The 24,362-nt window shown below is 38.1% G+C and overlaps 2 protein-coding genes across 2 annotated transcripts; one reads left to right on the top strand and one right to left on the bottom strand.

Annotated features, from left to right (window-relative positions):
- Positions 1–410: 410 nt before the first annotated feature.
- Positions 411–6,928, bottom strand: LOC121411886 (glycerate kinase-like). The gene is made up of 6 exons (XM_041604773.1): positions 6,813–6,928; positions 5,411–5,645; positions 4,528–4,729; positions 3,462–3,613; positions 2,601–2,776; positions 411–1,858 (listed from the first exon to the last, which is right to left on the bottom strand). Exons 2-6 carry the CDS (start codon positions 5,634–5,636, stop codon positions 968–970), a joined length of 1,647 nt encoding a protein of 548 aa, XP_041460707.1. The 5' UTR covers positions 5,637–5,645; positions 6,813–6,928; the 3' UTR covers positions 411–967.
- Positions 6,929–17,438: 10,510 nt separating this feature from the next.
- Positions 17,439–23,789, top strand: LOC121412149. The gene is made up of 2 exons (XM_041605055.1): positions 17,439–17,796; positions 23,282–23,789. The coding sequence occupies exons 1-2, from the start codon at positions 17,534–17,536 to the stop codon at positions 23,787–23,789; spliced, it is 771 nt and encodes a 256-aa protein (XP_041460989.1). The 5' UTR covers positions 17,439–17,533.
- The last annotated feature ends 573 nt before the right edge of the window (positions 23,790–24,362 follow it).

Here is a 24,362-nt window from a genome sequence, read left to right as displayed (position 1 = left end):
CACTAATACATTCTATATCTAGATGATAATAGGATTCATTTTCTTTTGGAAGTTAAGGATTGTTTGGCTTAACGTGCCAATATTTCATTGGAGCAATTGTCGCCTGAGCAAATGTCATGGAACCAAAATTTCATTTAAATTTCATTGTACAAAAATCGCTTTATGGAATCACATCAAGAAATGTAAGAGTCAAAATTTTTACTGCTAAGAAGTAATATAGCTCTGGTGACTTGCACTAACCTTATCTGAAAATACAGACTCTAGCATGTTTTCATTGTCGTTAGTGAGCTTGAGATCGACACTAACACTAAACTTGAAATCACAATTCATTCCTCAGTCACCAGGGGCTCATGTTATAGTGAAATGGAGAAAATATAGATCATCGTCATCAAGTATAACAAGTATTTTTTTCAATTAGGATTTCTTTCTTAACCTTTATTCTCTCTCTTTCCTTTTACAAACAACACCCTCTTCTCTTTTCTTACATGTTTCCTCCATAATTTCCCTACGAGGCTGTGACACAACAAACCATACAAGCCCTACTAGCGAAAGGAGAGAGGCGAAAGGGTACTAGCCCACCCACCTGTCCCATAATAACAGATGGCACTGCCATAATCACAATTGATTTGAAATTATTTTCATTTCAGATGTCATATTTTGCATGGAATATGATCATAAGGTCATTGGTCCAAATGGTCTAAGAAACGAGGCAAATAAACCAAATGACCAATAGACTATATTATTAATTAGGCAAATGGAAAAGGAAAAATTAAACTTGGCAAAATTCATGTCCAGATCTTTGGCTTCCCTAGTGTCCTATTACTAAACTTTAGTCATACATTGAATTTCATCTTAATCTTAATCTGTAAAGCCTTTTCATAGCCCTCCATGTACATTCATCAGGGTACACTGCAGACAATGAACAAAGTGTATTAAAGGTACTTGTATTACATTAACATTCATAATATCAGAGAGAGCTATGGGGTGGATAGACAAGGAGTATTTGAACATCCATTACATTTGTCCCAGTCAATCCAGTGACCACCAGGTTACGTCCTTGATCGAATGTTCTGTAGAATGTATAGGAATCATTGTTGTCCAGGTACGTTGCAGGATATAAACCTGATTCACAGGCTCTGGTGACCAGATCAAAGTCAGCAATGGCTCCTGCAGCATCTGTAGGTCCATCCTGTCCATCTGTCCCAGCGGAGAGGAGGGCCACACGGAACCCACCTTTGTGGTAAGTCTGCAAGGCTGAGGATTCTTTCATTGCGATTCCTGCAGCCAAAGCCAGTTCCTGGTTCCTACCACCCTTTCCCTTTCCTTTGACAGTCACGGTAGTTTCTCCTGCACCAATGATACAAACTGGCTTGTTCCCTTGGACAGCCACCTCTAAAGTGTCCTCAAGTTCTTGAACCGTGTCTTTGGTAACCTTGAAGCATTCTGCAAATGCCTTTCCACCGGTAAATCCTGCTGTATATCTATCACAAACATACTTGGCTAAATCAGCAAACAAGGTTGCAACGTGCCTTGCTTCGCCATCAATGGCATTTGATATGTTCACTGTCTCAAAACCGATGGCTTCTGCCCTCTTCTTTGCTGCAGCTACTGCGATTGAGTTGCTTCCAATGATCACGTTATTAGCATGAGAAAAGGCACTTAACGGTTCAGAGTTTGAATGATTGGCTGGCCTATCAAGGACTTCCAGAACTGAAGAAGGTATCTCATCTCTAGGGATTGAAAACTCTTGGAAGATCTTCAGACAGTCTTGGGTTGTAGAAGAGTCTGGTACAGTCGGTCCACTCGCAATCAAATCTTTGGGGTCTCCAATAATGTCCGATAGAATCAAGCTAATAACCTGTAATGAATTAGGTGAACATCAATTGTAAGTTATTCTTATCACATTACATCATTTAGATAGAAACGTTTGACACCCCATTTGAACTTATTCTCATCTTTCAATCTATAAATGTTTAGATTTTCATCCTGCATATAGATTGCAATATACTTATTTTATGATTCAATTAACTAGTAAAATATGTCCATCCTATCATATCATAAAAATAATTTTTAAAAATGCTCTTTCTAAATCTGTAAACAAAGAAACTTAATTCAGTTTGCCTAAGCTACAGAAGATCACTAAACTTTGGTGGTGTTTAATACAAAGCTGTGTGTGTAAGTTAGGCGTGTTTTTTCAATGTCCTGGAACACCTTTTTAGGGTGATAGGTTTGCTACATGGGTCGGATCCAGCCTTCACCAATAGGGGGGAAGGGGTGGAATATTTTTTCAGCCATATTTTCCCTGATGGGCCGCTCGAAGTTGATTTTTGACATAGGGGTATACAAGAAAATATCACCAGCCTTGCTTAAAGTCATTTGTAACCAGAATCATGATATGATTAACAGTTTTCTTTTCTTCTGGAACACAATGTACATCAAATTTGTGCCTTAAGTAAGAACTAACCTTAATTAACCTTAATTTTGCAGGTCAATTTTTTTTCCTAGGGCACACTTTACATCACATTCTGCCTAAAGAAACACTTTTTGCTGGCCCTTTTTTGGGTACACACTGTACATCATATTGCACCTAAAAAACTAACCTTTGCGGGTCTTGCCATGCTGGATAGCCGTCCACCCTTGAGTGTTGAGAGATTCTTTCTCACTGTATTGAGTTGTTCAATTGTGGCTCCTCTCCTTGCTAGTAGGTTGATGACGTGTAGTTTCTCAGCCAGAGTAATGGGCGGGATTGGTGACGGAAGCAAAGCAGATCCTCCACCTTTATGTGAACCAAAAGAGGTAAGCCAATTTGAATCTTGATTAGAAATTGACAAAGCAATTTCATTCATTTAGATTCTTTATCCACACGTGGCTTACAGTGATCTTTCATTTTACACTTGAAGCACAAAACAATGGGTTCAATGGGCAGTCAACCATAAGTGCAGATCGGGGGGGGGGGGGGGGGGGGAAGAGGGCTTTTGATGACTAACTTTTTAATCTAAAAAAAATGAATCTGCCTTACAAGTTGGATCTCTTGGGACTAAAGATATCTATTCGACTTAGGCGAAATCCAAGTTTGAAGATGTACCGTATACATGACCCATGATTTGCACAATTTGGAATAACAAAATAGCTTCACCTAACTCAGGTGATTATTCAACTTATAGAAGGTCGACTTTGCAGACTGTAATGTACTGTACGATACTAAAATAATCCAGCAACTCCCACAATACAAAAATTATTACCTATTAACCTGCTAAACGAAAAATCTAAACAAAATACTGTGCTGAACATGTAGAAGATATGACCTATGTCATGGTGTCGCTTGCTTGAAATAATAACGTTTCAATTTAAAAACAATATACACATTCAAGTAAAACCTGCTGAATATAAAGCTGAAATCATATATACTTCACTGGGAAATGGCAGGAAGGTGATACGACCTAATTCATAGGTTTACTTGCCTGAAATCATTACTAAGAGGATATCACTTTCAGTTAGCTTGTTGGCCAGTCTCAAGATTTCTTCAGCAGCTCGTAATGAATCTGAATCTGGAAGATTGTCCTTTGCTCCTTCAATCATCTTGACTTTTGAATCTGACCTCGGCAGGAGAGCTCTGTAAAAGTAAACAGTAGAATATACAAACTCCAGTGATAACATTTTTGTGATTTTGCCAGTCTCTATATTTTGCTTAACTCTAAATATGACACATAAGATTGAGGAAATTTGGAATCTTTAGGCAGCACAAAATGACATTGATAAGAATTATCACTTAGGGTACTTGGGATACTGCCCACACTCATTCTAGGCTACTAAGTAACTTTGCACAATGAACGCGGATTAAACTATGCTGAGAGGTCTTTGTCGGTTTACGATTTGTACAGGAAAAAGTCAATAAGATAGATTTATATAGAGGGCTGATCTTTATTAAAGGTCAAATCTGAAAGATAAGATATGAAAGTGCTATGGAGATAAAATGTATTGCTCAGGGGCATTACGCGCTGTGGCTGGGTTTCGAACCCAATACTTGAATGCATCCAGTGAGACACCTTGGGCCACTTGTCCCTTTCTACATAAGAAGGCATGCATAAGATCCCTAATTTACAGGGCTACCAATTATCGGGAGGCCATTACCAGTATCGGTGTGCCATATGCAAGCTAGTGTAAATACAATTCAGGGACTTTCAAGTGCAGGGAGAATTTCATAATAAATACAGGGTAACATTGATTGTGAATATAAGAACAACCACATTCCTTGATAGATCATTTGGAGTACAAACAAGGAAAACCAAATGATTTTTGTGTATCTCCCATAGGGATTTTGATCAATATCTCATTCACTTTGGGAACCTGTGGGTGGAGGAATTCCAGAATATAAAATGCACACAAGATTGGCTCATGTATAAGCAATCATTCACCATATTAAACTCAAGCTGACCAAAAGATGGACTCGAGTCATTCTTACAAGTAGGCCTACAGTATATTCATTAATACACTCAAATGTTACATTTCATACAAAATTATACATACTCTTTGTTGAGATCGATCAGGGTCTTCTGAATTCCAAATGGTACGCTTGCAATGCCATCAACCACATCATCACCTAGGATGTCTTCTGCTGCTCTTACCATCCCAGCCACTGCTTTACCAAAGGCAACGATGTGAACATTCTTATTGACCACGTACTCTTGTCCATTAACGTTAAGTCTACTGCCTTCAAAACACAGAGCATCTGAAACAATCAAAATATGTGTAGACGAGTTAAAAAGCTTGCAAATACTTTTTGACATGATTACCACCAGACAGTTGTTATTGTACCGGAGGATTAACAATAATTTCTAGAATTCTGTTTAGTGTTAGCATGATGACCAGTGATAGTGATGAGGATGTTGATAATGACTATATGATGACAATAATGATGTTATAAATGATGATCACAATGATAATAATAATGGTGTTTAATTCATGACGATGATGGTGATCAGACAACAATTGTTACAATGTTAGTGATTAATTGACGATAATGACATTGCAATCATCCTAACATTATAGACATTGACAATTTTTTTCATCGACACTTGCGGTGTTTAGATTAATCCAGGGCCCTAAATAAATGGCCTTAAATGACTTAATTTTTTCTATTTGTTTTTAAGATCTAATGAAAGTGCCCCAAAATATCAGAACTTAAGTACTGAAATAGTAGGCATTTTTATGAATAAAACAATAATTGGGAATAGACAGAAAATGTGGGGAAGTGTAGGCTACTTACCCGTACTCAAAAAAGCTTTTTAATTTTTATATCTTTGCAGCTTTTATTCGTCACAAAACGATAAAAAAATATCTAAAAAATTTGAATAGTGAATGGAAAAACATCATTAATTCCACCCCCCCCCCCCCCCCCCGGATTCATCACCTTTGACCATCTGACTTGGAAGAACGGCTTCCACTCCAGCTTCAAATATTTCTTGCGCTCTCTGTCGTAAATAATGTTGGCAGTCATCTCTTGCTTTTGATGATGAGCAATATGTGGTATCAAGGGTTGACATTCTCCTGGGTACACGAATCGTACCAGTAACAGTAGCACGGAATGTTGTAGGGTGATTATAATGTAAGCATGCTGCTCTAATCAACTTCAGCATTGCTTCAACCTGTGTATAAAGAGACATGCATTTTTCAGAATTTACAAAGAAAGATTGTAATTAGCTCTAAATATTTTTTTCAAATATATCAGAAATCAATTGCTCAAGGTAGGCAAGAAGTTAGAGGCGAATAAAAATCTGGGGACTTATTGACAATTTCTGACATTTTACCATCATCCCCATTGTTAAAGCCAATTGATGTAGTTCATATTGGTCGGGAATAGAGTGAGATTTTAGGCCGGCCGGCCGGACTTGTTGTGGTTTAGTATGATCAGGTGATGAAAATTATGGAAAATTAACTTATCAAGGTCAAATTTCTATTTCCCACATAAAAAAAATACAAATACAAAGTAGATCTAGACCCTAATTTCATTTCAAATGAAACAAAGACAGTAAACCTAGTGAACCCATGCTAACTCAATGAAAGCACCTCAGAAAGCACCTAGTCAAAAAAGGAATTCAAAGAGGCTGTTCTCACTACGTTCCTAAAACTAGTTTAGAGGAAACTAGTTTAGTGGAAACTAGTTTAACGCGTAGTGAGAACGGTCAAAGCGGTCTTGGAAGCAATCTTCCAAACCAGTTTGGAAAACCACCTCGCGATGTAGTTTTCAAGATCGCTTTGCCTCGTTAAAGTGGTTTTAGCGTAAGTGAGGACACAACCGTTCTTCGGGAAGCGATCTTCGCACATTTCGAGAGCGCTACTCGACACGACAGGTGTAGAATGCCTATGCTGCGGTTTCGAATTTCGCGCAAAACGTGTCACCCTACTGAGAGCGTTTCCATAGCAACAAGAGCGCTTTACGTGAAGTGATTTTGAAAACCACTTTCGTGTGATCAAGTGGAAACGCTAGCAAAGCGATCTTCCAAAGTGGTTTCCTGAATCGGCTTCCAGTAGACTAGTTTTAAAAAGCGTAATGACAACGGCCTCAATGACAGTGTTCATGTGAGGGAATAATGCAGCGGTCTGTGTGGCCACATCAAACCAATCGCTCCCCCTACGATTCGGCGCAAAGTTCGCCCAAATACCGTACTATCGCCCGACACGCAGCAACAGCAGCTGAGGCCTGAGGGGCTGAATGAATGTTAAGCAGCAACATGCAAATTTAACATCAGAATACTTTTTCGATCAAATTTTGAATGAATAACAGTGTATTGAATATCTATAAAGATGCTCACCGAAACAAAGAGGTCCTATATGGCATGGAAACCTAATAATTGTGTGAAATATTGATCGTCTGAACTCCGAAATCGAAAAGGGGCGGATCACGGCTTGCATGAGTTTGTTTACTTACCACGCCCACTTTGATCAAGACTACCGGTAACCTACGATTCAGGAAAACTATATTTTACCTATAGGTATATCTACAAAACCGCGAAGCCGGTGCTGGAGGCTAATTTTAGGGATAAATTCTACAACAAGGCGTATTACATGGACTAATTCACATTTATTACAAAATAAGAGAAGTTGGAGTGAAACAGAAACATTCATTGAGGTCGGATCATAGAGATGTATACTAACATATCTCTACGGGTCGGATCATAATCTGGCGCCGGGGGTCATTGCCCCCGTACATTTGGAAAGAGGTGATGGAAAGAACAAGAAAAATAATTGTTTAAAGAAGATTGGGTCATGTATGAGGGGATTACCCCCTGATGTCTCATCTTATTTTGTCTTGCCCAACCCCTGTCAAACAAATTGCTGCAAATGAGACAATGACATAATATATAAATTGTCTTTAGAATTAAGCTAAGCACATGAAATGTCGAGCAGAATGTGCCAAAGATCGTTCGCAATTACCGGTGATCAGAATGGAGGGCTTTCTTTCTTCTTTTTCCTTTTTTTTTGATTTTTTAATACAACCTATTACCTATATCATAAAATGGTCCAATATAGAGCATTAGACAAAATTGACATCGGTATTCCATTATTTACTTGATTTGATATGTGTACATGTATTTGATTCTATGTTTCTTCTTAATCGGACTTTTCATAATTACCCAGTATACTTGGCAATCTAATGAATTTCATTTACCTCGTTTTAGAACGTTATTGGCGAAGAGTATACTTATGTTCGATGGCCCTAGATTTTGGTACTCCCTCGACATAAAAAACAGCCCCTCCCTACATTCTTTTAAAAGAAAACCTTTTTAGGCCTATCACAATTTATTTCGATAGTTATATTGAAATGGATCTGCCATGATATAAAGTAATGAATTATAGTAAATATCAATATGCAAGCGAGCGAAGCAAGCTATAGCAAATTCAATAGTAAGACAGAATGATGAGCAAAATCCCTGGCAAAATCGTCTTTCAAGGAGTGTGTAGTTATTTTGAAAAGTGCCGCGAGTGCCGCATATTCAGAGGAAGATTAAGGCAAATTATCAATAAACTTAACATTAGAAGAAAAGGAAATCAAAAAGAAAGAGTATTAAACAGTCCATACTTTGTTCAATGAAAACTCATTTTGCTCATTGGTTAAAGATGAGATAAGAATGATAATAATTGGGATCACAATTCATAACTATCGGAAATAAGGGTGCATAATATGAAATGATCAATGGAAATAGCACATAATGCAAATTGATAAGAAAATTTTGCAGAAAGGAAAGATTTTGAATAATCTCTATTATTGGGAGATTATATTGGGAGATGCGACGTTCAAAATTTTGATCAAAATTCATATTTGAAATATTTATTAAATTTTAATGGAATTAATGTGATCTAAAATCTCCTATATAGACTGGTGAAATTAGTAAAGGACAAGTCCAGTCCAACAAAACTTAATTTGAATAAAAAGAGAAAAATTCAACAAGCATAACACTGAAAACTTCATCAAAATCGGATGTAAAATAAAAAAGTTATGGCATTTTAAAGTTTCGCTTGATTTCACAAAACAGTTATATGCATGCACATTTCGGTCGGTATGCAAATGAGGAAATGATGACATCACTCACTCCCTATTTCTTTTGTATTTTATTATATGAAATATTTTTATTTTCTCGTCATTGTCAGTGAAATGAAGTTTCATTCCTCCCTGAACATGTGGAATTCCATTATTTTAACATTTTGTGCTTCACGCAAGGAGGTCCAAATCGTCAAATTCGTCAAATTCGAAATATTGTATAATGCCAACAATAAAAAAAACAAAAGAAATAGTGAGTGAGTGACATCATCAACTCACTCATTTGGATGTAACTAGCTCGTTCATATAACTATTTTGTTAAAAATAAGCGAAACTTTGAAATGTCATAACTTTATCATTTTACATCCGATTTTGATGAAATTTTCAGCATTGTACTCGTCTGATTTTTCTCTATTGATTCAAACCAACATTTTTCTGAGGCCGGACTTGACCTTTAAGTGTAAGGAAATTATTGCTGCGGTAACTTTCCTTTGATAATTATGTTTCAACAACGGCATTGATTTGGTCAATGTCATCAGTAACTCATCATACACTTAACTTGAAGTATAGATGTATGCCTATATTTTTAAACAAAATCTTCCCCTGCTTTCACAGAGATGCAAGGATACTACCCCCTCCCCACATTCAGTGTATTCAAATTATGTTTTGCTTGGTTTGTGATCAGAGTTATAACCATATTTAAAAGTAATTGGTATATCATCCAATTCATAAATGGACTATTATACACTCATAATGCAGGGGAAATTACATCTGCAATATAAAGCTAGACATGGGGATTTGTCGTGACCAAAATCCCCGGCCAAAATATTGTAATATTAGTTTGCAAGAAATTTCGCATTTTTAAAAATGCAAAACTGGGTAATTTTAATCACATTTAAAATGAATCCACGCATTAACAGTATAGTATCAATCAATTGATGATTAAAAAATATCGTTTTTAGCTTGAAAAGTGGGGGAGAATTGCACATGCAATCACCACTCTCTGAAAAGTGGGGGATGCGTCCCCTACCCCCCCCCCCCTCTTTCCAGATTTACGCCAGTAAATCATATCATGATGGTAGATTTTTGTGTCGGGGCCTTTGGGCCTCATTGAACATTAAGATTTTAAAAGGAGATAGAGTTTTCAATATGGCTTGTACTTTGTGGAAAGTGCACGATTTTCCGTTTTCCGTCCAATCAGTAGTAATTGGTCAAAGGTATAACCCATTAGATCCTATAACTAAAAAAAAGAAAAGAAAAACATTATCTAATGTTATCTAGCTTGCAAGGTGTTTTTTTCTTCAACCCTCAAGAAAAGTTTAACCAATGAAGCTTAGAAATGAATGTGTTATTGATTTTTCACTCATTTACATAAGAATGCTCATAATAATATAACATGTCCATTTAAAGAGCCGCACGATTGATGCCTTGATCGGGGCACAATAGGTGCCCGGACCGGGGTTCGAACCCCGGAATTTAATGTGTCTAATCAGGTGCCTTAGACCAATCGGCCATGGTAACTCCCATTTGATTTTTTTTCTTTCACTATTTTATGGGTTCACACTATCGACCTACTTACATGCCAGTAATGTTGAACTTATACCCGATGACCAGGGTTAAGTCGGTCCTTTTGACATAGACAAAACATAAAATGAGTAGCTTCACGGCTGTGTAGGATACAGGAAATAAGTCATGTGAGGTTTAGTGTAGTAGCATTAGTATATACCTCGATAAGGAGCCCAAAATGTAAAAGTTCGGTCTTCTTGCCCCTATGTTCAGTTATGGTCAATAATAATAATGATTGACAATCGATCATTGCTAGCGACAAAATACTTAATACCCCCCCAAAAAACAAAAGCGCTTAAAATTTAAGCCAAAATAGCCCTAATCAATGCGTGAAGATTTTCAACTTCCGCTGATATATCCATACTATTCACGATCATACAATGTGTTTAAAATGTCCCATTTTCAGGTCAGTACATCCTGTTCATTAATTCTTACAAAGAGTCCTGCTTCGACGTCACTTTTTAAGTCAGTATATTAACACATTCTAGCTCGCGCTTCGCGCTAACATTATTTGCTCTTGACACCGTTCATGATGAATGATGAATAAAGTGCTGTCCCGTTTTCAGGTCGACCTGATAAGGAAGGGACTTCTTCGGTAATTTTTACGATTATTATTATTTTTTTATTATACCCTATTCGATTTACCTATAGTTTTTAGTTTTACTTGAATTTTTCGAAATAATTTTTGCATTATATTGGATATCTATATAACTATATAACCTGTATAATAATATATTACATACGATGTACTCCTTCAATATTTAAAATTAAATAATAATCGTAAAAATTACCCCTAAGACCCTTGCGGGAAGCCGACGTAGTATCGGAAGAATACCAGCACATCCACGTGTAAAAAAAAAACAGTGATGGTAAATAGAGAATTGCTTTTAGTCATATCCTGGATCGGCAATTCCATCATGTCCATGTCAATGGCATTAAAGAGATGACAAATTCTCTTCTGCTCCGTGGAGTAATATAACGAGTCAAAAAACAAATGGGCATGACATTTTTATGCCTGGCGAACTTGGGAAACAAAATAAAATATTATATTCCAAGCCTCTTCCCTTTCCTGTTCTTTCTTTTTTCTCTCTGAAATTCCTATGACCCCGTGAGGGCGATCCAGCAGAACAAGATTGCGCCAAGGTCAACCCTTTTTAAGGGGAAGTTCACCCTGAAGAAAAATTTGTTGTAAAAATAGCAGAAAAGTAAAACAAAATATTGGTTAAAGTTTGAGGAATATTCATTAAAGATGAGTGAAGAAAGTCATTATAATTTTACATTTTTGATTTTTAATTTCATAAACGAGCAGCTGCCCCATGTAAAATGCATAAATTTTAATTTTTAATGGTTCGTGACCATGACTTATTCTGGTTTTCTTTTTTAGAAACGGGTGTGAAATAATTGGCCTATTGATATACTGAAGGTACAGTAAAAAGCCTTTTCAATTTTCTGAGAAAATTCACTTTAATGATGTTTTACCGCACGATGTGTTATCTTAGTAACTTTTTTTATTCTTCGGTGGATTTTTCTCGATCCTTTTGCAATATTTTTCAATTATTTTCTACTTATCTTTCAGTGAACTTTTTGTCAGGGTGATTTGCACAACAAACTTTGAACACCTAGAAATGTGTGAATATGAATCTCCCTAAAATACTGGTGGCTTGGTGAAAATGAGTAGGCATAACTCTCCTGTAATTATTTAGCTGTCGGTCCTCTGGTTGCTCCCTTACAAGCATTTATGCTTTCTTTGTAATTAGGTAAAAAAAAAATCACTACAATTTATTCATTTTGTATTTTATTATATGAAATATGAAATATTTTTATTTTCTCGTCATTGTCATGTGAAATGAAGTTTCATTCCTCCCTGAACGCGTGGAATTCCATTATTTTAACATTTTGTGCTTCAGGCAAGGAGGTCCTAATCGTCAAATTCGTAAAAATTGAAATATTGTATAATTCAAACAATAAAAAACAAAAGAAATAGTGACGGAGTGACATCATCGACTCTCTCATTTGGATGTACCTGGCTCGTTCATATAACTATTTTGTTGAAAATAAGCGAAACTTTGAAATGTCATTACTTTCTTATTTTACATCCGATTTTGATGAAATTTTCAGCAATGTGCTTGTCTGATTTTTCTCTATTGATTAAAATCAAAACTTTTCTGAAGTGGACTTGACCATTAATAAAACCGAACAAAATAATCAGCAAGAGCTTGTTTGATGACTCTAGTATTTCTTGCCAACAGTTTTGCAAATATTGTTGATCCATGTTAGTTTTCAATAGACCTAAGAAATTTTGTCGTTTACATGTATGGTGTGGTGACCGCGACTGAATTCTTCCTAGAAAGCTCGGTTGATAACTTCTCAAACAATGGCTGTTTCGTAATGACATGCCCGTACACACGGTAAAAAATTGTAATTTCAATTATGATTCCAGTGAAAAATAAGGCTAATATGACGAATATTTGGCACGTGTAAAACCAAACTAGAACATGATTAGAATCATGAACGCTTATCACAGTCATGATTACAATAGCAATCATCATTACAATGATGATTCAAGATTCACATGTGAAAAGACCCTTAATGAATGACAGATCTTTTTCTGTAGATGCTATATGGCCATTTCACATGTGAACCTTGAATCATCATTGTAATGATGATTGCTATTATGTAATCGTGACTGCGATTAGCGTTCGTGATTTTAATCATGTCCTAGTTTTGTTTGGCTAAATATTCGTAATAAGTCTTGTTTTTCACGGCAAACATCATTCATATTGGGATTTGTTTTACCGTGTGAAAGGGCGGATAGAGAATATCACATTATCACAGCTTGTGTGCTGACTCTGTGACGTGCAAATATAAAAGAGGCCTGTTACAACCGGTAATGTCGCAGCAACGCATAATTGGGACCTTTCGCAATCTTCACCGACTAATATTAGGGTCCCCTAACACAAATGTTAACGCTTAATCATACACTTGATTTTTAAGATTGATTGTACATTATAGTCAATAGAATCAAACGTAGAAAACTGTTCTACAATCAATGCTAAGCTTTGTGTTACCGGGGGATTACAGGCCCTACAGATCTGCATTTCGTGTGCAAAATCCTTCCCGCGACATCCGCACCATATGTGCATGTATATTACGACTGGTGGCTGGAGATATTCGAAACGAGGACCTAAAATAAATTATGATGGATAAGAAAGTGGTTTTTCAAAAAAATCGACTACATATTGAGAGAGGAAAAACTTACTGAATGAAGGCTTAGATATAGATCATTAACAGTCCATCGAATCGATATTGTATTTAATGTGGATTATTGGTGGATCACTGGCAATTGATTTCATGGGTTAGATTAACCTCTCCAGCCGAACATTTCATTTCGCATGCGTTGATACACGTATGTACACAGCATGCAATACGTTTGACCAGGGACGTGTTGACCTCGCGGGTTTCTTTTGTTTCTTTTGTTTAACCCCTTCTACACAAACGATATGCCTCTAGCACACGATGTAATGGGCATTATGTTTTACTTTCCGCAGAAATGTGGATTAGATTCAAATTCCGGGGGGACCACTTCCATTGATGAGTGGATACCAGGCACGACCATGGGGTTTCGAACAGTACCCGCTAAACAAGGGAAGCAATTAATTATTTTCCAGATTATGAAAATGCATCTCTTAACAAGTGTGAAACCCTACAAGTATTGGATATGTATCCTTTTTTCAGCATTTTAAACATCGTTTTGACACCTTTAATTATAACGTTACATAGGTCTATACGTAATGTAGTTGCCCACTCTGTCCCCTTTTACGCGTAGTCGCTCTTAGTATCCACTAATCAATGGAAGTGGGCCCCCCGGGCGGCCTCTCGAGCTCTAGGAGGAGTCAAATGTTGATTTGGAAAGTCGTCCTCAATCGGATATATCGCTGTTACCATAGTAGCAACCAGAATTTTGCACACGAAACGTATATTGAACGTATCCGTCGCAGATGCGAAACGAAAAAAAAATCTCATGTCACACAATTTGCATTGCCGGCCAGAGTTTTACGACGGGCCCTAAAGTCTCTTCCAAAATCAACTACCGTTGTAAATTAGCGTTCGCGTCCTCAAACGAAAGGTCGGGATTGTCGCAATCTGCGACATTATGCCAAGAGCGTCCGACGCATAATGTCGCAGTCAACGCATAATGTCGTAGTTTTTCTAACGCATAATGTCACATGTCGCAACGCATAATGTCACAGCGGTATTTTCTTCAGGACTCGAGCTACAGATAAGATATAAAACATGCTTTGACTTAGTATTTTGAGACACGAAAAGAGAATGAAATTATTTTGAAATCAGGATTACTCTTTGTATGGATATTTGTCGCTTTATTACCATTTCGTCTACTGCCTTTTCCCCACTATCGCATGGTCTGATATCATTTCGTCTACCATTAGTTAGTCAACTATCAACATAGTCCAATAACCATTTCGTCTAATTACCATCTCGTCTAATAGCCAGTTGGTCTAATAGCCGTTGTGTTTATTATCATTTAGTCTAATTGTATTTTTTTCAGTTGGTCCAATATCCATTTTGTCCAATATCATTACGTCTATTACTTTTTGGTCTAATAACCACTTGGTGTACTCTCATTTTCGTCCATGTTCCATTTGGTCTAACTTCAGTTGGTTCGCTATCACTTTGTCTAAATCCATTTCGGCTAATACTCATTTGGTATCGTTGCCACGGGTCCAATCACCAATAGGTCCAATCATTGGTTCTAGGACAATTACCCCACGGACAATCACCCTTCCGGACAACTAATCCCTGACAATTTTACCCACCCGAGGACAATTACCCCCTGGACAATTACCCCCTGAGGACAATTACCCCTTGAGGACAATTACCCCCGAGGACAATTACCCCTGAGGACAATTACACCCCTGACAATTTTTTTCTTTCTGTATTAAAACTAAAGCCACATCTTAATCTGGAATGTGCACCAATTATTGTTTCATAATTCTTAGCTTAATTGTTAGATGAATTGTTTTAAAATAACAGGTTCATAGGTTCTTCTTGTCAATAGTAGTGTTGATGGTTTGCGTTTCCGACTTTCAATGTTTCTACTTGTGAAGGTGTCTTGAATGTTTTATCTATTTTCCTGATTTTTTTCTGAAATTAAACCCCAAATGAATCAAGAAAAATCAGATAAGTTGGAAAAATCAGAGAAATTAGGCATGTGTGATTATTATGTCTAATCGTGTTTTTCATGAATGTTCAACTGTTCTATGAAAACTTAGTATATGTTGGCCAGTTTACACATTTTCTGATGTACATAAAAGTATGCGTAGCTATGTAGCGCAAGCCCCCACCCCCATTTTTCATGATGCAGAAGGCATTGCTAAACGAAAAAAAAAGAAAAAAGGCGGAAAAGGAAGAAAAAAATGAAAAAGAAGAAAATGAGAGAGAGGGAGAGAGAAAAAAGGAGAGAGAGCGATATAAGAGAGAAAGTTATTAACATAAGATAAAGTAGAAAATATATTGAAAACCTGTGCCACCGACCCAGGCCATTATAATGGTTCACGCCCGGGGGGGGGGGGCACTCAGTATATAATAATGTGCCGCGGAGGGGACCCCCATTTTTACACTCAAATTTCCGTTCCAAGGCATAGCATCTTTGTCTTATTGAGAAAAAGAACAAAGAAAGCCGCTCCAAGGCAAAAATTTTCTTCTTATCGAGAAAAAAGAAGAAAGAAATTCGCTCCAAAGCTTGTCATATTTTTCGTTACGCCGTTCCGGTCGCATTGATCTGCTACAATGAGCTGCAATTTTGGTGAAATGCGGCCGCAGAGCGCTGTCCGACCATCACCTCTGCGCGAGCGCACCCGGCGGACGTGCCGCCGGGCGAGCTACATCATGCACGCATGTCCGTTCCACAGGGATGCATCAGCCATGTCAGCACTGACACGCTAGCGATCCGTTCCAAGGACCCCGTTTTTTGTCTCGCCCGCGGCGCACCCCTACCACTTTTTGGTCGAGTGCCCCCTTCCCCCCTGGGGTCACGCTTGATTCGATGCCAGAGAGAAGGTGGGGGGGGGGGGGGATTTTCCGGGTGTAATTGTTTGGCGGTAACTGTCTGGGAAATCATTTTCCTCGGGGCATTTGCTGGGGGGGGGTAATTATCTGTGAAATAATTGTCCAGGGGATGATTGTCCGGGGTAATTGTCCTCGGGAGTAATTGTTCTCGGAGGCTAAATGTCAAGAGGTGGTTGTCCGGACGGTGATTTTCTGGGGGTAATCGTCCTAGAACCGGTGATAGGACCTAATGGTGATTGGACCCATGGCAACGATACCAAATGATTGTTAGCCGAAATGGGTTTAGACAAAGTGATAGCGAACCAACTGAAGTTAGACCAAATGGAACATGGACGAAAATGAGAGTAAACCAAGTGGTTATTAGACCAATTGGCTATTAGACCAAAAGGTAATAGACGTAATGATATTGGACGAAATGGATATTGGACCAACTGAAAAAATACAATTAGACTAAATGATAATAAACACAACGGCTATTAGACCAACTGGCTATTAGACGAGATGGTAATTAGACGAAATGGTTATTGGACTATGTTGATAGTTGACTAACTAACTAATGGTAGACGAATGGTAGACGAAATGATATCAGACCATGCGATAGTGGGAAAAGGCAGTAGACGAAATGGTAATAAAGCGACAAATATCCATACAAAGAGTAATCCTGATTTTAAAAATAATATCATTCTCTTTTTCGTGTCTCAAAATACTAAGTAAAAGCATGTTTTATATCTTATCTGTAGCTCGAGTCCTGAAGAAAATACCGCTGTGACATTATGCGTTGCGACATGTGACATTATGCGTTAGAAAAACTACATTATGCGTTGGTGCGATCGGTTGTAACAGGGCTGAAGAGGCTGCATGTGCCCCCGGGCTGTGCCCCACCTCTATTGACGCGGGTGGGGGGGGGGGAGAAAAAGTGTGGGTACGAAAAAAAAGGAGAGGAGAAAAGGAGAAGGTAGAAAAGTGAATGAATAAGTGGAGGGGAGTATAATTGGAAAATAAAAAAAGTTATGACAATCATAATTGTTTGTAAGAATAAAGTCAAGATGTACTTAAAACTTCAGGCTTTATAGGACTACCCCTATAAATCAACAAAAATCAGTTTATAGTCGCTGATCGAGGAAAATGTGAGTGATTTTCCGCCCCCCCCCCTTATTGGCGAAAGCGGGATCCGCCCCTGCACCCGGAACATGCTGAAATTCGATTGCGCAAACAATAGAACACATTCTTATTTACCTCATTCACTGGTTAGATCCCTCGAGTGCGCGACTGTTGAGCATTTTAAACTCACATCATCACATTACAAAAATTTATATATTGTGGATTGTGCTTCGCCTCACGATGTCGGAAGAGCGTAGTCGAGTTATATTGTGGACTACACCCCGAGGTTCATCCACGGTGTTTGCCTTGTCGATGAGTCACATACCCGAGATCGAAATGTGGATGGAGCCTTTCGGGTATGCCGGCATCGCTGCACTCAACGCGAAGATCGAAGAAAGGACAGTTCTTCCCAGGGACCATAAAGGCAACGAACAGCTCTTCGAGAAAGTTGCCCGACATGTCAGCGCAGCAATGGACAGAGCCTTCGTCCCCGAGACGCTCTCGTAAGTATTACACTACTCAGTCTCGATCTCAGATCGAAGGGGGGGGGGGGCACTGATAGCATGTATGCCTTACTCGAATATGGATGTTCCTTTTCAAACTGGACAAAATCATCATCTACATCTATTCCTGATTGTTGATCTTAATCAAATTACGGGGCCGGGTTGAAAAAGAGCTTGCTCTTCTTTCCCTGGTCTCCGGCCGATCCACTCTTTTCTTCCTATTCAAGTTCCCCTTTTCACTTTCTTGAAAAATCAAATTTAACGAAGTAGGGCCTATACCGTCCCTGAATACAATTTGAAAAAAGGCTACCATGTTTTAATGTAACCAAAGTTATTCTAAACATTAACAATTTACGAAAGTGTAATAGCGAATTTGATTTGGATCACATTTATTCTTTTCTCTAACATGCATGCATGCTTTACGGATACAACATGAAATGTCTGATATGCGATATGACAACTACAGGCGGCCTCGAGGCCAGTATTTTGATAGGGGAACGGTGGCCTGAATAACATGTGGTGTAACGTTTTTATTCATTACTTCACAAACCAGAGGGGTGCCTCCCAGATACACAGTTATTATGGGAGTTAGCGAGACATGCATCACTAAACTATTTATCAAAAAATGCCTTTTTCTCGTCAGTATACGTCTTTTGAAAAAAATATCCGAGTATTGTTTGGGTTCACTCTCTGGTCGCAAGGTAAAAAATAAAACGAAGTTAACGGTCTAAAGTTCATCGATGAATTTAGCTCACCAAAGACTGGAATTTAACAAGCATGACGCTGAACAGTAATCGAATTGCCTGTATTGAGAGAGAGAGAGGGGGGGGGGGGGGGGGGGGGGGGGGGGAGGGAGAGAGAGCGCGTTGTGACATTTTGATATTTTAGAAGCAACAGTGGAATTATTTATTATCATTAAAATATTGGGGGGCTATAGATATGGCCTATTGCATAAAATTTATAAAAAGTTGTGAGCGAGCGAAACAAGCGACCAAAAATTTGAACATTTTGATTACTAATAAACAATTGTGTGACAGATTTTTCAAACATTATCATATTTCACCCTTCTCTCTCTTTTTTTGGGGTGGGGGGGGGGGGTGGGGGTGGGGGTGGTTGTGTACATTTTGTACAAACAGTATAAATTACTGCGCATTATATATATGATTTCATAATACCTTTAGTTGAAAAGTTGTCTATAGCTCATTTAAATGCATTATTATTTATAATATTATCTGACTGTTAGGGGGGGGGGTGCTTGTGTCTCTTATTAGCCCCCTCCCCCGTAGAAATATGTCTGGACAGATTTCGTGTCACCTAGGCCAGTACAAAACGGGCCTCGTTGAAGAAAATGACCATTCCATCCACCCTGTGGGAGAAGTATAAAACATGGAATTATCGATGTTTTTTTTGTTAGATCTAAACCCCCCAATAACATTTATTCACGCTTTGCGCTCGCATCATTTATAGTAACAAAATTGTCCTCTTCATAATGGTCCTACATTTTAGACAGTGCTTAACATGATAAACCCGATCTCCACGCTTGCATTGATTTCCTTATTGGGGTACACACACAGCTCGTTCTTTATTTCAAAGCGTACCGGTTTTCAGATCATCATTTTTAGCTGGTGCTTCACGCCTGCAAAACAACAAGTTTTTTAATGATTTTTAAAGTGAATAGAATGTCCCGTTTTTAGGTCTAAACTTCGATTGTTGAGGTCGTGCTTCGGATTTTCAATAAATTTCATGTTTTCTGATCGAAATATCAAAATTCTAGCTTGCGACAAAGGTGCATAAAATGTTAAGCTTTCAGGTTAGAATATAAAAAATGTCAGCTCGCGCTTCGCGCTCGCATTATGCATGTTATATGGTTGGCGAGATATTAATCATCCAAATCGGTCACTACAACAGTCCTGAACAAGTCCCTTTTCCTGATTTCAGGTCAGTATACATTATTACAAATTTTAGACCGCGCTTCTCACTTCCATTATTGTTTATTCAGATGACATTCTGATCATTACGGTTCTAGGACAATTACCCCCCGGACAACTACCCCCGGACAATTACCCCTCGAGGACAATTACCCCTCGAGGACAATTACCCCCGGACAATTACCCCCCCCAGACAATTACCCCCGGACAACTACCCACTTGAAATTACCCCCGGACAATTACCCCCGGACAACTACCCCCGGACAAATAAGATGATGCTTTATAACTTGATACAATAAGCTAAAAGAAACTTTATGCAAAGATAATACACACAAGAACACCTTGTAACTAGAACTGCAATCGTTTCAGAACGATGTGCATGCATTGACGTCTCTGATTTTATAGAGGCCAAGAACAGAAGGAGATAGAGAGAAAACTCTAGATGATATACATTCTCAAAATATTAGAGGGCGCTATTTCTTAAAGGAATGGTCACTGATGCGTAAAACACAGTTGGATTATCTGAAATGATACAATTTGCAAACCCTGAAAATATGAGACAAAAATAAATTCGATCAAGGAAGTTATAGCAATTCAACTATTTTAAAACTTTGCAATAGAGGGCGCTATTTCTACAGTTATGGTCACTAATTATGGATAACATGTCTACCAAATTAGAATGAATTTGGATGAGGAACGCTGGGAGGGGAGGACTAACAAAAATTACATGTTAATCAAATTGGATTTTAGCACATTTTGCTCTCCATAGGAAGTTACATTCTCGAGTAAACAATTTTAGACCATTTGGCAACCCATACGTTGTTGTTGAAAATGTGTGCATTGTGAGCAGTATACCATATGTTCAGATTGACTTATCTTGAAATTTTCTGTTGTAACCTATGTCGTATTTGGTATCACTGAAAAGAGTATTCCAATGCGGTGACATTGATACCACTTTTATTTGTGAGCAGGCAATAGACCGGAAGTAAATGCCATATAAAGAAAGACATTAAAAATGAAGGTTTTGCACAATAATTTTAAGCTGACGTCAGATTTTTGTCAGTTTCTGTTACAAAAGGTTGACGAACGGTTGAAGTATATATCAATACTCATATCAGCCAAGTTAGAAAGAATAAGCTTCAATAATAAGGAAATAAGAGCAAGTTGAAGTTGTGCTGGCAGTAAAGTGCATTTTTGGGTGTTTTGCTGATTTTCGGGAGCATTTTTTAGATATTTCGTCAGTTGTAAGGTATATATTTTTTTAAATGGCATGAAAGATCATATCTTGAAGACCCTAAATTCAAAAAAGGGTACGGGTTTGGCCACGCATGACGCAATGAGGAGCATTCAAAGGTAAGCGTTTTTGAAATTTTAGAGGGCGCTATTTCAATGACGGAAGGTCAATGATGCGTGAAAATTAAGTAACTTGTATTTTATGATACCGTTATTAATTCCTAAAAGGATGAACTTAAAATAAATAAAAACGAGAAAGTTATGGCCATTTTACGATTTTTTTACTTTACATTTCAATAAATATGAACTTTTTGAAGGAAGGCTATTTCGGATTTGAATTTAGGACATGAAGATGGCATTTTGAAGGTCAGGTTATACGTCGCAGATGATGGAGCAACTCTTTGACTATCTATAGCAATTTGTTAGAAGTCTGTAGCATGCAGGATAATTGAGATATGAAAGAATGAAGAATGGTATGCAAATGGACTTGAAATGGACAAAATGGCGCCTGGATGGTCATGCATGAGTGATGAGAGGCACAACTAGGGATGCTGGACAACATGTCTACCAAATTTGGATGAGGGACGGAGTCAGGGTAGAGCTAACAAAACCATGTGTTAAACAAATGGGATTTTGGTGGAAGAAGAAGAAGAAGAAGATTACGGAATAGGAATATGGAACAAGAACAATGCATTGTCGCCATTGGGCGTCAATGCAATAATACCACTTAGGCCCTTAATGGTAAAATTGTAAGGTGTTTTTGTGTTCATTATTCTTGTGTGAGAGCAATCAAATATTGAAGAAAGAAAATAAGTACCAAAATAACTAAATTGTAAACAATATGACAATCAAATACAGTGTTTTTTCTATACAAATTGGCAATCATGATAGTATACAATTCGTTTAAGGTATATTCAAGGACGGTTTGTAAGAATTTATAAAGAAGTAGGCCTTTCAAATAGTACGACCGAGCAGCATGAGCTAAAAATATACCATAAAACGGACATTTTACAGAGCACTTAAGAAATCAGTTTGTAAATTAAAAAAAAAAGAATAATGTCCGAGCTGAAACATGCTTTGTATATCGACTTCAAAACTTGATATTTTAAGCTACATATCAGCCTATTTAGCCAGGTATGTATCTCATCGAACAGGCTATGCGAGTGCGAAGCGCGAGCGAAAAATTTAATATAGTGACATGAAATATATATTTTTATCATTTTCCACGTCTCCCCCTGACTTTTTTTTCACTATCCCTCCTCTTATTTTTCCTCTTCTTTTATCTCTTCATTTTCCTCCTTTCTTTCCTCTTCTTTTTCTTTTTTCTTTCTTTCCCCTTATTTTTTTCATTTTTTTGCACCGCCAATAAGGGGGGGGGGGGGGGGGGGCGGGCCACTCGCCCCCCTGGATCCGCCTATCGATGGAGCTCACTTTTCCAGCTTTCTTACGGCGTTTGTTTGATTCCAAGATACTCAAGAATGACTTGAGTACTTCTTACGTCAAACGTACGGCCGACGTATGACTCTGTGCACTCCCTTTGTCCTCGGGAGGGGGGGGGGGGGGTAATTGTTCCCTATGGTAATTGTCCGGGGGTAGTTGTCCAGGGGGTAATTATCCTTGGGGTAGTTGTACTACTACTTTTACTAGTACTACTACGAATACTACTACTACTACGAATACTACTACTACTACTACTATACTACTGCCGCTACTACGACTAATACTACTACTACTACTACTGCTATTTCTACTACTTCTACTATACTACTACTACTTCTACTATACTACTACCACAACTACTACTACTACTATTTCTACTATAGAACTATTACTTCTACTACTATACCCCTACTACTATTTCTACTACTACTACGACTACTAATACTACTACTATACTGCTATTACAACGATACTACTATTACTACTACTGCTACTACTACTATACTACTACTATTACTACTACTACTACTATTATCATACTACTACTACTACTACTACTACTACTACTGCTGCTACATATGCTACTATTACTACTACTACTAGTAATATACTGCTATTATTACGATACTACTATTACTACTACTACTACTACTACTACTACTTCTACAACTACAAGCAGTAACGGTAATAATGATGACAATACACTCAACGATGAAAATCATTGGTCATTTGGTCATGATGATAATTTCATAATAGTGCTGATGATTATGAAATTTTAATCTCACTTTCATTACACTGTTTATTTTTATCGCGGTTTTCCTCTAGTGTTTTCCTTTTATTCTTTTACAAAACAAACTCTTTAATTTCTGGTGTCATGCATACAGGTACCAGAGCGTTAAAGAACGGCTCGAACGGACAACTGCAAAACACGTCTTTGTCAAGGATATGGCCTACGGGATGCCTGATGGCGACGTTACTCGGTATATACCTAGCGGCTACCGGCACTCGTTCCTTATTCGTAACCCCGATTTGGTATATCCTGGAGTCCACAAGATGTATTACCCCCATTTCAAAGCCATTAACCGGTTACTCCCTGACGAAAAGGACGAAGCTAGCTTTGACGTCAGGAACCACAACGAGCTAGGAATACACGAAAATTACTTTAAGGAGTTGCATGCCCTGTGGCGCTATATCCTCAAGGAGGTGGACCCGGAGGCAGTTGTCCTTGACTCGTCCGACCTGCTCAACGATCCGGGTCGCGTTCTTCCTCGATGGTGCGAGGCAGTGGGGCTGCCTTTAATGCTTCGATGCTATCGTGGCCGAAACCAAAGGTGGAAGAAATTGGCAGGTGGAACTGGGGATGCGCCTGGACAGCAGAACAGGTCTCTTTAAATGCATTCTATGGAGGTGTTCTGAGGAGCACCTGTTTCAACCCCCCAAAGGCACCACCGCCAAGAGAACAACTTACCGACGATGTCATAGAAATGGCGGAAGCATCAATGCCTTTCTATAACGAAATGCATCATCACCGTATACGTGTCGACGAAGATACTCTATCTTAACATATTTTTTTTTCATTCTACATGGTTCCTTCATTGAAAATTGACATGACACAAATTTTGTTTTCACAGTTTATAATTGAATAATTATAGTAAAAACAAACCAATTATTGATAACCAAATCATAACATTACTGCAAACAATACTATCTTAGAAAAGAAGTCAACAGTAAAGTTCCTGGGTATTTTACTTGACGAATGTCTTACATGATGGAACCCCCAGTTTGAAAACCTTACGTATCACGTACGCTTGGCATCATGTCTAAGCTTAAATTCTGCCCTCCCACTAAGGCGATGATTTTATTGTACAACTCATTTATCTTGTCTTCATTGTGATATGCGCCATTGTGGATTGCTGCCCTCTGTTGGGCAGTGTTGTATATGTTACACATGCGAATCGTTATCAT

Source organism: Lytechinus variegatus, chromosome 3 (assembly GCF_018143015.1).
Source record: "Lytechinus variegatus isolate NC3 chromosome 3, Lvar_3.0, whole genome shotgun sequence".
In the NCBI taxonomy this organism is placed as follows: Eukaryota; Metazoa; Echinodermata; class Echinoidea; order Temnopleuroida; family Toxopneustidae; genus Lytechinus; species Lytechinus variegatus.
This window is presented reverse-complemented; position numbering and strand designations above follow the sequence as displayed.

Bases quoted from the DNA above. Each gene is read 5' to 3' on its own strand.
- LOC121412149 (XM_041605055.1), top strand. From the start codon at position 17,534: ATGTCGGAAGAGCGTAGTCGAGTTATATTGTGGACTACACCCCGAGGT. The intron at 17,797-23,281 runs GTAAGTATTACA...TCATGCATACAG, and splicing joins TTCGTCCCCGAGACGCTCTC to GTACCAGAGCGTTAAAGAAC.
- LOC121411886 (XM_041604773.1), bottom strand. From the start codon at position 5,636: ATGCTGAAGTTGATTAGAGCAGCATGCTTACATTATAATCACCCTACA. The intron at 4,730-5,410 runs GTGATGAATCCG...TGATTGTTTCAG, and splicing joins TCCAAGTCAGATGGTCAAAG to ATGCTCTGTGTTTTGAAGGC. The intron at 3,614-4,527 runs GTATGTATAATT...TTACTTTTACAG, and splicing joins CTGATCGATCTCAACAAAGA to AGCTCTCCTGCCGAGGTCAG.